This window comes from Spea bombifrons, chromosome 11 (assembly GCF_027358695.1).
Source record: "Spea bombifrons isolate aSpeBom1 chromosome 11, aSpeBom1.2.pri, whole genome shotgun sequence".
In the NCBI taxonomy this organism is placed as follows: domain Eukaryota; kingdom Metazoa; phylum Chordata; class Amphibia; order Anura; family Pelobatidae; genus Spea; species Spea bombifrons.
This window is the reverse complement of record NC_071097.1, coordinates 33,667,321-33,680,579: the sequence shown is the minus strand read 5'-3', so window position 1 is coordinate 33,680,579 and position 13,259 is coordinate 33,667,321. Positions and strand designations below refer to the sequence as shown.

The following is a 13,259-nucleotide window of genomic DNA, read 5'->3' as shown; positions in this document are numbered from 1 at the left end:
ATATATATTATATATATAAAAACATAGATACATTTATATTACATGGTGCATATAGTAAGTAAATATAGCCACAGCCAGCGCTATTTAGCAGCTTAATCCCCTTTGCACCATGTGATATCCCTACACTGTATTTATAGCAATTGCCCTTTAACCTTTCTACTCCCCACCCACAGCAACATACAGTTCCTTCCTCCAATAATATGGCGGCGCACCTCACTAAGTTACTATGTATTACATGGAGAGTCCACGCCCACACATCGTCCAATAACCTAGAGAGGCGTGTCCGGTGACTTGGTGAGAGCAACGCCTCCTTCTCAAAAAATAACCGATCAAATGTCCAGCCAATGAACACCGCGTTAGGTTGCTGGCTGTGCTCACTGAGAGGAGTCTGTTACGAGCTCTCCTATTGGTCGGTTGAGGAAGGGTTGGCTTTATTCCAGCCAGTAGATGATACCGAGGCGTGTGATTGGCCGTGGCGCGGAGTTTGAATGTAGCTTAGGGGCGAGTGGCTGATCAGTGATAGATTTTCATCGAGACAGTTCGATCTGGGCGACGCCGGTGCTGAAAGGTAGGGAGTTAGCGTGATGTGATGAGGGGCAGTATAGATATATATTGGGTTATTTATATACAGGAGGCTGAGGGCTTGAGTGATGAGAGTGTGAGTTAGCTATAGGGTGGCTGAGTCAGCCCTCCACCCGGTTACATATGCATTGAATGTTGCTGAGCAGTTCATCCCTGCAGTATGTGTGATGTATAAGGTGATCCGTTACTCAGTTATACATCCCACACATTGCAGGGCTGTGCTTTACATGAGCTTCTCAGCCATATGCATAGGGGCTATATATGTGTCGTGGCTAATAATGGCTGATCTTTGAGCGGGGGTCTTGGGTTGGGAGCGGTGGGGTTTGAGCTCTGTTTAGGTAACACTGTGTATGATCTTTCTTGTAGGATCCTGTCTGACCTGCAGCAGATAATAATAATGGGGTCATCTGAGTCCAGAGAACAAGTTACCCCGTCCCGCCCCCTGCGCAACCAGCATTTGGCACATGTCACTGACCCCCGTTCCCCCACCGCCGGGATCCCCAGGACGCCTATTGCGGTGAGTGCTGATTGGGCCTGGAGTTCCTGCGGTGTATGTTTGGGCCGAACAAGCTGTAGGTGGCATGAGCGTGTTCTGCACCTCCACGTTGTGTAAGAATTGCCCCTACGGTCTGCGTTTGCCCGTCCGGCAGCCAGCTCGCCCGTCCCGCAGCCGGCTCGCCCGTCGTTCTGATTTATTTCGGATGCCCTTGCGAGGTTCCTCAAACTGTTTTTATTTCTATAGGTTGGGGATTCGCCGCAGCGCGCCGTACTGTCTTCCATCGAGGAAGATCTCCAGGATACCCCAGAAATTACTGACCCCCGATCGCCCACCCATGGAATTGTCCGCACTCCCCTGAGGCCCTCCTTACACGGTCAGTGCTGGGGGGGACTTGTGTGTTATAAATTAACCAAGCGATGAACCCAATATACCCGGAATAATCAACAACTTAACAAAAGAGGAAAGATAACTGGAAGGGGGGGTAACTGGGCATACATTATGTAGGGTTACATAGGTGCCCTTATATCGCCCCCACCCCCCCAAAGGGGTTTCTCTCTGGCAGTATTTAATTTATACCCCACGCTCCCTCTCCATTCAGTTGCCCTGAACCTCCTGGCCAAGCAGCTGAGCGACGTGTTTATCTCCGAGGATTCTGTGGTTGAGGAAAGCCCCTCGAGCGCCCTGAATCCTGGACCCTCTGTTCCAGAGGAGCCACAGACCACCCCGCCGGCCGACCTGGAGGAAGCCAAGAAGAGTTCCTCGGAAGAAACTCCAGTTGTCCAACCTCCGGTGGCACCAGAGCCTGCACAGCCGGCTGGGCAACCCCAAAAGCCCAGGGGCAAGTCTCCGCGGTCCACAGGTAAGATCTGGGCTTGTCATCTCGTTGGGTTGTAGAACCTTCTGAGATCTCTCTAACCTCCCTGTCTCCATCCCAGGCGCGAAGCATTCTCGGCAGCGCCCCCGGAAGGCTCTACATTCTTCGGCACCCGGGAGATCGCCCTTCAAAATCCTCCAGGAGGATAACTCTCCCAGTACGGCCACGGCCTTCAGACAGGTGAGTGGGACCGGTGGGCTTGCTGGTTTTGTGGCTATGGAAGAGGTAGTGGAAATGTTGATGGGTGGGGTAGAAAGCCATGGCCACTAGGTGACGTTCGGGGGTCGCTGCTCACTATTGCCCCCTCTCTCGATCCCAGGTTAAGAAGCTCTCCGTGCAGAACGACCAGTCGCCCTCTCTACGCTCTGCCAAAATTCCGCACAGCAGCTGGGAGACGACGCACAACAAAGAGAATGCCCTCTACCGGCAAACTCAGAGCTGAGCCGCTCCGGGGTTCCCGTGACAACTGCCTGGAACATGTATGTAAATAGGATTCTTTACTGTAGGGGTGGATTCCAGACCTTCCCCTTTGCTATAGTGCTGCTGTGTATCTCCTTGCACTACACGTGTAAATATTTCTTCTCGTCTGTGAATTTCAATGTATTTTGGTCAATTAATAAATGAGATTTTACAAAAAGTGTTTTTTTTTTTTTGTTTTTTTTTTATTCTATATTCACTGCTAATTTATTAAGTCCTGTATATTTTCTGTGTTGTAAGGACTCGCTAAGGCTGGGTACAATGACGTAATGGTGGGCCGAACAATATATGGCCATATAGTCCTTCTTGACTCTAAAAGGTGATCGGATTTCTCCTCGGATCAAGAAATATCAGTTTATCCCATTATTTATTTATACCGCTGTATGTTCTGCTGTTACCCTTTTTGGAGGCATCCGGTGTATCTGATAGAACCCCCTCTTGGCGGTGGATTCAGTCCCTTTACTGCCCTCACTGTAGAGAATCCCTTCCTTTTGAGTATGACATCCTCGCTCTTCCCGCCTGAGGGCGACCTCTTCTTGTTAATGAGCGGGGTGCTGGGGAGCTCTTTATTTCGGTCCCGCACATATTCATACAACGTTCTAATATCCCTTCGAGCTTCATTACGTGTTACTGAGGGGTTACAGCGGTGAGGTGCTTCAGGAAGGGTAAGGTGGCCCTGTATCATGTATAGTTGAGTCCGTGAGACTGGCTCAGATATTCCTTTTTGTTTCCCCTGGGGGTAGATGCTGTCTCAGCACTCCCAGCCGTCGGGAAGGGAGGTGCTTCCCGTAACCGGGCTCTGCGAGAATTGGATTTCATGATCTCTACCCCGGCGTCTCAGACTGTCTGCCGCTGGAATACAATCAATTCCATTCAACGGATTTGCTTGTAACTTATCGTCACAAATAACTACATAGAATTTGCCAGAAGATCGTACGCGTTTGGCCCCCTTGGGTCTGCTGTTGATACAGGAACAGCCTCCCAGCAGAAGTGGTAAAGGGTAATACAGTGAGGGTTTTAAACATGCATGGGATAGACATACGGCTCCTGAATCTAAGACGAGACCAACGACTGATTAAGGTTTGAGTCTTTACAGCAGGAGAAACGAGCGACTAGACGGGGGCCGAATGGGGCCGATCTCCATCCAGATTGTATGTTTTCCATTGGACACAAAGTGTTTCTGCCACAAGGTGTAGGTTTTTTTTGTATTTTTCTGCTGGTGGTGTGGCGGTAAAGATGTAATAAAGAGAGTAAAACGGCCCCTCCATCCGCCGTACCCCATTAACCATTCGATCGTCTGCCATGGTCTAAAATAGATTTTATTCTCTCGCTATAAAACACCACTTATCGAAAAAGTGACAGAAAAAAAAAGGGGAGAGTAAAATAAATAAATCAGATTTACACACGGCAGCCGGCGATTCATTCATTTGTTTTGTGCAGCAAAACCGGAGAGATCTTCTGGCAGTGATGAGGTTAAGCGTGGCGGGGAAAGCTTTAATGGGTGGGCTGCAGGATGGGGTTAATAGATCACCGGGTTATGATCTATTACAGAAGGATAAGAGTTAATAAGTTTTTATGGAGTGCCAATGCCCTTTCTTTATTTTAGGAGTTGGGAAAGCAATTGGTCGTCTAGCTACGTAACGAGCTGTGCATGGGCTGACTATTGAAAGGGTAGTGCATAAGTGGAACAGCCTCCAAGCAGAAGTGGTAGAGGCTAATACAGCGAGGGGATTTAAACACGCATGGGATAGACATACGGCTCCTGAATCTAAGACGAGACCGACGACTGATTAAGGTTTGAATCTTTACAGCAGGAGAAACGGGCGACTAGACGGGAGCCGAATGGGTCTATATGCTGGTGACCAGCCTAATGTGCCTTCAGTCTGAAAGGGGCAATTTGGGGTTAATAGAAGAGTTAACTCAACTTTAATTCATTGTGATTGGCAACGGGTTTCGGGTCCTTCACTGGGAGGTGAGAAGCTGTGGGGCTTCTGGGCCAGTTTAAAAACTTTTTTTTTTTAACTGAACGTGGGGATGGGTTTCGGGGCGAGTGGGGGATGGGTTTCGGGGCGAGTGGGGGATGGGTTTCGGGGCGAGTGGGTTCAGATTTTAGGGTGGATAAAAGAACGAGGACGAAGCTGAGACAGCAGACTTTGCGACGGTAGCTGGCAAACGAGAGGGTTATCGTTGTAGCGATGCGATGAGACGATGGGGGGGGGAGATATAAAAGAGGGTCTGGGGTGGATAATGCATCTATTCTCAGGGACCTCCACTGCGTTCCACGTCTGCCTCGCCAAAAAACTCAGTTCCAGATTTTCAGGAAACTGTCCCAAGATCCTGTGGCTACGGCCATCCCGTCCGACGTGACCCCGAGGCAGCTCACGCGGTTATCGTGGCCGGAGAGGACACCTGCGAGGAGACAGTTCGGTCATTAAACATTTTCTAAACATAGTCAAGAAGCCTCCAAGTTCCCCGCCATTATTATTAAGGAGGAGAACGTCTCTGAGAACGTTGGGTTTGCCAGATGGACCTTGGAGCTGAGGAGCGATGGTCTTAATACAGCTTCTGGGGCAATATCCATTAAGCGGGTCTCCAGCCACACGGAAACCTGGTCACACAATGTCCACGGCGGACAACGACTCCCTCAAACTCACCCACACGCTCGGCCTTCAGACAGTCCCAGATGTTGCAGTTAAAGTCGTCGTAACCAGCCAGAAGAAGCCGACCGCTACGGGAAAATGCCACAGAGGTGATGCCACAGATGATGCTGTCCTGCGAGTAGACGCTGAGCTCCTGATCCGCACGCAGATCAAAGAGCCGGCACGTGGCGTCGTCTGAACCCGTACACACCGCCTGACCGCTGGGGAAAAACTGGAGAAGGGTGGAATGGGCAAGTGCTAAAAAAAAAGGTCTACTTGGGTCAAATGCATGGACATGCTCGGCTTCCTCGTACTCACGCAAATGGCGTTGATATCTGACTCGTGTCCGGTGAACGTCTGTCTACACTCGCCCTCCCTGACGTCCCACAGTTTGGCGGTGGCGTCGCATGCCCCGGAAACGAAAAGGTTGAAGTCGGGAGACACGGCCAGACTCATGCAGTCGCCGGTGTGACCCGTGAACACGATCTTCTGCTGGCCCGTTTCGATGTCCCACAAAGCACTAAGGAGAGAACACGCATGTTACACGTGTGACTTTTTTTTCATATGTGTAACTGGAACTGTCTGTATCTCCATGACAGCGTTCCAAACCAGAACCCCGTGCAGCCAATGGGAGATGAGCAGGACGGAGTCTCCATCGCCTGTTGGTCAGCCTAATGCTCCAGTAATCAGGCCCATTGAGCAATTGGAGCTACCGGGAGTCTGATTGCCCAAAAGGTCCTGGACCTGCTGCCCGCGGCCTAGTGGGCCACTGCTGAGGGCTCTGCATATCAGGACAGGTTTACACGTTTCTGGGGGCTCTCCAGTACCAGGACCCCATCAAACAATAGTGCTGGGCAATGCTTGTTACTCTCACCAAGTGGTGTCACCCGAGCTGGTCACGATCTGATTGTCATCCAGGAATCGGCAGCAGGAGAGATAACCTGAGGAAGGCAAAACAGACCAATTAGCAATTATTATCTACATGCCTCCCAACTGCCCCGATCTGCGCGAGGCAATCCCAGGCCTAACATACAGCGCTTCTAAAGGTATCTCCGGCTGGTGCCGTCCCTGAGAAGTGGGTCTTAAGAGGATTTCTGTAAGGCCTGGAAACAACGGGAGAGTCTGATACGCAGGGGTAGGCCTTAAAATTCCAAATCATATGACATCATCAGTCATTCTAACTGTATATGGTCACAACTCTGCTGTCACCGCGTGTAAACGGCTTTGGTTTGACCCTAATTCATATGGTTATGTGACCACACCCCCCACAGCCTTACATGGTCAGGTTTTGCGCAGTGGGCGGGGCCTGACCTGTGTGGGCGGCGAGCTCTCTGCTCACTCTCACATTCCCTTCACGTGTCTTCAGGTTGTAGATGGAGCACATGTTATCCAGTCCTCCACACGCCACAAAGTTACCGGAGGGAGCATAGGAGCAGGTCATCACCCACGAGGAGCGCAGAGGGATGGCGTGAACCTAACAGAGGAGCAAACGATGGAGAAATGATGTTAGCGCAGTGGGGGAGGGGCAAACCGAATTTGAGACGGCTTGGGTTTTAGCGGCCTTCATATATTCGTCTTTTAAAGATTTGGGCTAACAACATTTTTACGGGGCAAACGCAACGAGTGAAGAAGTCACGTACTGCCCCGGCTGAGAGTTGGACAGATTCCTATAAGTGACATGGTCATCCACCCAATGACTGCATTTACATCACGCTCAGTTATGGGTGGAAAGTATAAAGTACATTATGGGCTGAGGGTCAGTAACAGATCACTGAGCCTCGAACAAGAAGAACGTTTAACCCCCCTAAAAATAAACCTGTAAATCAGGTAATACGCGTCGGGGAGCAATCCAGGGCGCTAGGCGTGTTACTCCAGTGATGAGTACTTGGAACGCATCCCGTTATCAGAACCCTGATGTGAGCACCTTGTTTGTAGTATACGTGTCCCATACAATGAGCTTTCCGTCCTGAGAGGCGCTGACCAGGAGCCTGGGTAAGTTGGGAAGAGAAGGTCAGCAACTATAGCCGCAACCAACAAAACTATACATATTCACAAACATATGCGTTATATACACCACCGTGCAAAGGTTTGGGGTCACTCAGCTGCTTTCATGGAAAATGAGGACATTTCTGGCTGTAACATAATTAAAAAAGGATTTTCTAACCATCAATTAGCCTTTTATACTTAAACTTGGATCAGCGAACACAGCGTGCCATTGGAACACAGGAGTGATGGGAGTGATAAAGGGCCATTGGAACACAGGAGTGATGGGAGTGATAAAGGGCCATTGGAACACAGGAGTGATGGGAGTGATAAAGGGCCGTTGGAACACAGGAGTGATGGGAGTGATAAAGGGCCATTGGAGTACAGGAGTGATGGGAGTGATAAAGGGCCGTTGGAACACAGGAGTGATGGGAGTGATAAAGGGCCATGGGAACCCAGGAGTGATGGGAGTGATAAAGGGCCTCTGTGTGCCTATGAAGAGATCCCATTAAAAATCAGCCGTTTCCAACGTACAATATTAACCCCGTCTGCGCTGATTTTCGTGTTATTTTAATGGACAAAATATCCTGTTCTTTCAAAAACAAGGACATTTCTTAGTGACCCCAAACTTTGAAAAGGTAGCGTGTATACAGTATAGTATGTTTGAGTGTAAATATTATTATTATTATTATTGTTATTATTTATATTTATTATTTTGTACTGAATACAACTCTTAGTAAACTGGTAGTGCCAGGACTGCATGTTAATAATTATAGATCTTTTTTTTAATCTGTTTAAAGTAAACCCACTGGGAGTCTACGTCTCGTCCGGACACCCGCCGTACCTGGAGTCAGTGGACCAGTGCATGGCGTAAATTTTAGCCAAGTGCCCCCGGAGCGTTCGCCTTGTGCGCAGCTGTATACGACTGACGACTTCCATCCCGCCGGTGACCTGAGGAAAAAGAAACAAACATCTCGAGCGTGCATTCTGATAACAGACGAAGCCACGTATACTGTGTGTGTGGACGCAGACGGACTCGATGCACATACACACCTCCTCCAGGGTCGTATCCGCACATAGTTTTCTGGCATCCTGTAAATACACAGAGAGAGAATCCAACTTGAAACAAATGCGGTCATGCGCAGCACTTCTGACAGGATCAAAATAAGAGTGAGAAAGATCAACGTCACCGCAGGGCATGAGAATGATCAGTGTCATCAGCGTTACAGTCAGTGGCAGGGTGTGAGAATGATCAGCGTCACACTCAATGGCAGTGCATGAGCATGATCAGCATCACTGTCAGTGGCAGGGTGTGAGAATGATCAGCGTCAAAGTAAGTGGCAGGGTGTGAGAATGATCAGCATCACTGCCAGTGGCAGGGTATGAGAATGATCAGCGTCAAAGTCAGTGGCAGGGTATGAGAATGTTCAGTATCACTGTCAGAGAATGATCAGCATCACCATCAGTGGAGAAGTTTGAGGGTGATCAGCGTCACTCCGCCAGTGGTTGGGGGTGAGAATGATCAGCGTCACTCCGCCAGTGGCTGGGGGTGAGAATGATCAGCGTCACTCCGCCAGTGGCAAGGTGTGAGAGAAGTTGACATAACATCAGTGGGATTTTTGGCCGCGAGGGATGCCGGTGACAGTGTCTTGCTCCCTTGAGCTGCTGCCCTGCACATGCCGATGTTGCACACAATGTAGCCACTAGAGGGCAGAAGCCACCGAGATCTCTGCAGATACTTTACGTGGGGCCAGAATGGTTCTCCAAAGGACATTTACATTGAAAAAGAGTCAAATCTCTCCAATCTATCACACAAACTCCCCCATATAAATACACATGAAAACTCACTCAGCACAAGTGATCGAAAAAGCGTGAGTCCTCTCCAGTGTCATTTATAAACGTTTAGTAAAAGTGTGCACAATCACGCCATCTTCCACATCAGGTTTATATGTTGTCCCTTTAAATGTTGGATGAGAATTAACAGCCGTGGTTCGTGGCCAGACATGCCCTTCCGCGCTTAGTACATCACTACGATGTCAGAGAGATTTTAAATCCTCTTACAGAAGCCTCTTAGTATCCCACGATGCTCTCCCCGCCAGGCTGGATGTATGGCCAGTGTGTTTAGAACCTACAATAATGTTTGCATTACGTATTCTCCATATTGTTACAGGTGAACACGCAACATGGAAGCGACTCTATAACCGGGCGGAGGAACTTGCTCTAGAACACGGCATATCACTTCCCAGTAGAGGGAGAAAATAGCTCTGGTCCTTAAATGTATGGCTCTTTGGGGGCGGGGATAGTGATTCTAGCTCCTCTAGGGCAGGGCCAGTAATTCAGACACTTCTACTGGCCAATGGTTTGAGAGTAAAGTATGGAGTTTTTTTTGATTGTTTTTTTTTACCGTGATCTGTTTCTTGAGGTTTTCAGCCTCCTGACGTAACTCCTCAAGTTCTCCCATCTTGAAAGTGCCAGATGAATAAGGAGCTGGAGAAAAAAAAAAGATAAAAAGAAAACGATTGGAGAAAGACAATGAGAAGCGTTTATAAAAGAAAGGAAAATGGAGACAAAGAGAGAGAAGAAGAGGATTATAGAGAGAGAGTGAAGCAGAGGGAAATGAGACCCTTACGAAAAAATTACTGCAGTTATTTTTGTACGGAAGTACAAATGCAATAAAGCTGTAGTATATTGAAGTACAACTGTAGGTTTGCAATATAAAAAAAAAGTGCAGTAAATGTGCAGTAATACTGCAGTAAAAGTGCAGTATTGCAGTTTTTTCATGTCCAAAAAACTGCAGTATTACTTCAGAAAAACTGCAGTAATTTTTCGTAAGGGATAGCGAAATGAGTTGGTTGGTAGGACGGGACGGTGAAATGAGAAGGGAGAGACGATGCCTTGAAAAGGAGGGCTAATAAAATGAGTAAGGGGGGGCAGTGAAATGAGTAGGTTTGTGGGGGGGCAGTGAAATGAGAGGGTAAAAAATAGCTAAAGAGAGCAAAGTCAGGAAAAAGGGGAAAGAAAGAAAGCTGAGCCATTTCCCCTTTACTCTACACTCGATTGGTTACTTTTTAATATGCCTTTTTTGTTATTTTTTTGTGATTGTAGATAAATTTAAATATATAAATAATTTAAACATCATATATAAAGATCACGTATCCATGCGCGACGCGCACACAGATAATTACACCCATGCTTCACGCCAACGGGTCCCATGACGCCCAAACACGCGCTCTTATTCTCTGCGGGATCAGTGCTGATGTCATTGGTTTACCGAATGATGTCAGAAGGTTGGTATTAGAGATGGTTTGTTGCAGAAACTCCCCATGGTGACACCAAAATAGTGGGGCAACTAAGCCCAGGAGACACATGGCGAGGGGAATTAACCACCATCGGGGGATCGGACCTACCGGCCAATAACACCGGCCATCTGGTGCGTGTGTTTGGGGGGTTAATAGCTATTAATGCGACTGAATAAGGCAATTTTTATTTATTAACCCATTTCCTGCTGCTTCTATACACATTAAGGCTATATTAGGCTATGGAACACTGTGATACACCAAAAGAGGGACTGGCTCTCCTCTAGCGGGACACTTGGCAGGTACAGGAGAGTAGCAGGAGAACCTGCCGTGTGAAATGCACCCGCATTACATCTGCAAGCCTGCCGGATAATCTCTAACGTGTAATTCTGTGCATACGTGTGTATATTACCTGAATTACAACATAGGTCTCATATAAAGACAGGATCACGTGTAACGCGCAGCTAAATCCGCGATTGGCTCTTTTCTTTGGTCCAGATGTGCAGGTAATACATACACCGGCAACGCACACGTGGCTAGCGCATGTACAGATAACGTGCACACGTGTAGGTCATTTACATACAAAAAGTACCAAAAAAAATCAACGGATACAGAGAATCTGCAGGCAAATCGGCCCCATTCGGCCCCCGTCCAGTCTGCCCTGTTTATCTCGCTCTAAAGACTCAAACCTTAATCAGTCGTTTGTCTTGTCTTAGATTCAGGAGCCATACTGAACCAACTGGTTTAGCCTCTACCACTTCTGCTGGGAGGCTGTTTAACTTATCTACTACCCACACTGTAAAGTAAACAACATTTCAAATGGACGTACAGGGGTTTTTTGTATTAGGGGGGGCAGTTAGGGGAATGTCTGGGGGTGAACTTAATAGCGCATCTTCTTTACATCTTAATTTATAAATCCGTTTCCTGCTGTTTCTATACACATTATCGGGGCTTTTAGGGCTGTAGAACCCTGCGATCCCCTCATACCCAGCAAACATTCTGACCTCCTAGAAAAGAAGGGCATCAGGGGAGGAAAAACAGAAGGATTTGGATCGCAAAGGGTTAATGTCCTCCCCAAAAACACTTACTAGATTTTCAGCTATTTATTCAGAAACGGATAATATATTTACACACACGCGGGTAACGTATGCAAATGTGATATTTACATACGGGTGATATATACACACACGAAGGGTATAAACAATCAGTGTGTGTGTATAAATGCTGTACATGCGCAGCTAACGTGCCCTCGGGGAAATGCGCATGCATTCAGGTAAAGCATAACTTCCCGCTACTTAATAATAATAATAATAAATATAATAATAATAGTAATAATAATAAAAATAATCATAATGATAATAATAATGATAATAATGATAATAATAAAACATTATAAAAATTGTTATAATTTAAAAAATTATGTACCTCAAAAAAAAAAAATTCAAAGGGAAAAATGTATCAAAAAGAAGAAAAATTCCGTCCAAGAAAGAGAAATAAACGCAGAGATTGTAACGGATCAGTCCGCCGGCCGCCGGCGTGTTATCTGAGTACACGGGTGCGGGGGGTACGAGCAGGTCGGCTCTTGTAATGTAAATTTAACGTATGTGTGGTTAGCGGGGGCGGCCGTTTCGATGTCTCCGGGTTGGTGGGGTAGATAGCGGGGTCTTTTGTGGGGGCAGCTGCATGGAAAGTTCTATAAGGGCTGGTTTACATGGATGTCATCTATAGGCCCTGTGATTGTATGTGCCATGTATGTGCATGTTTATCATTAAGCCGACACATTATTATTATTATTGTTATGGTTACTTGGTGTCTGTAGCGCCAGCATATTCTGCAGCGCTGTACAACGGGTAAACAGGCCACGAGAAGTAGCGCATCACATAACAATTCCCAAAAAGCATTACAGACAGCGTCATGGAATTGGGGATGAATGAGGTAATACTGAGAAGCTGCGCTCCGTGTCACGGTGCCGTTGACCGTGATGGCGTGTGCCACGGCTGGCGTGTAATAATGACGTTATGATCGGGACCTGCACTGCCGGCTCCCCGTGTTCAGGACATACGGGGCAAACTCCTGCGGAACCCAAATACCATCGCTCAACACGCGTGTTCCAAACCCACACGGCACCCGCCATTCATCAGCATCCTAATAACCTTCACAAAGCATCCTCAGTATTATTATACACAGCCTGCTCCCCCAATTCATAGCCCCCCCCGGTATTAAGGCGTTCGTGCCCCCCGTACATTACCCCCCCGGCCCAGGTGTCTTACCTGCCGGTACCAGCTCTCTGCACTCGCTGCCGCTCCTCCTCTGTTAGTCTCTCCTACTCCCCGGTACTTTCTCCTACAACTTCTGATACTCTCTTCTGATACTCTCCCTCGCACTTTGTGTTACTCTCTCCTCAGTATCTGTTACTCTCACCTGTAGCCTCTGTTACTCTCCCCCAGTATATGTTACTCTCACTTGTAGCGTATGTTATGCTCCCCCCAGTATCTGTTACTCTCCCCCCAGTATCTGTTACTCTCCCCCCAGTATCTGTTACTCTCCCCCAGTATCTGTTACTCTCCCCTGTAGCGTCTGTTACTCTCCCCCCCAGTATCTGTTACTCTCACCTGTAGCGTCTGTTACTCTCCCCCCAGTATCTGTTACTCTCCCCCCAGTATCGGTTACTCTCACCTGTAGCGTCTGTTACTCTCCCCCCAATCTCCGTTACTCTCTCCCGCAGCCTCTATTCCTGTTATTTTGTGGAGTCTCTGCCCCTGCCGTCCTCCTCCTGTTACCCCGCGCTTCTACCTGTCTCAGCCTCCTGCCCTGTGTGTGGTGAGAGGTATGTGATGCGTGATCTCCAGGAGGGGGAGAGACAGACGGGTTGGAGGGGGGGGGAGAGGAGGAGGAATGAGGCTAAAAGC

General features: G+C 48.0%; 2 protein-coding genes across 2 annotated transcripts; one reads left to right on the top strand and one right to left on the bottom strand.

Moving 5' to 3' along the window:
• The first annotated feature begins 466 nt into the window (after nt 1–466).
• Nucleotides 467–2,592, top strand: CDCA3 (cell division cycle associated 3). Its single transcript, XM_053450240.1, has 6 exons — nt 467–568; nt 949–1,099; nt 1,325–1,454; nt 1,680–1,940; nt 2,017–2,135; nt 2,275–2,592. Exons 2-6 carry the CDS (start codon nt 980–982, stop codon nt 2,395–2,397), a joined length of 753 nt encoding a protein of 250 aa, XP_053306215.1. The 5' UTR covers nt 467–568; nt 949–979; the 3' UTR covers nt 2,398–2,592.
• Nucleotides 2,593–4,663: 2,071 nt separating this feature from the next.
• Nucleotides 4,664–12,763, bottom strand: GNB3 (G protein subunit beta 3). Its single transcript, XM_053450231.1, has 10 exons — nt 12,621–12,763; nt 9,459–9,541; nt 8,108–8,146; nt 7,899–8,005; nt 6,996–7,059; nt 6,383–6,545; nt 5,946–6,012; nt 5,390–5,591; nt 5,087–5,303; nt 4,664–4,841 (listed from the first exon to the last, which is right to left on the bottom strand). The coding sequence occupies exons 2-10, from the start codon at nt 9,513–9,515 to the stop codon at nt 4,735–4,737; spliced, it is 1,023 nt and encodes a 340-aa protein (XP_053306206.1). The 5' UTR covers nt 9,516–9,541; nt 12,621–12,763; the 3' UTR covers nt 4,664–4,734.
• Between the last annotated feature and the right edge of the window lie 496 nt (nt 12,764–13,259).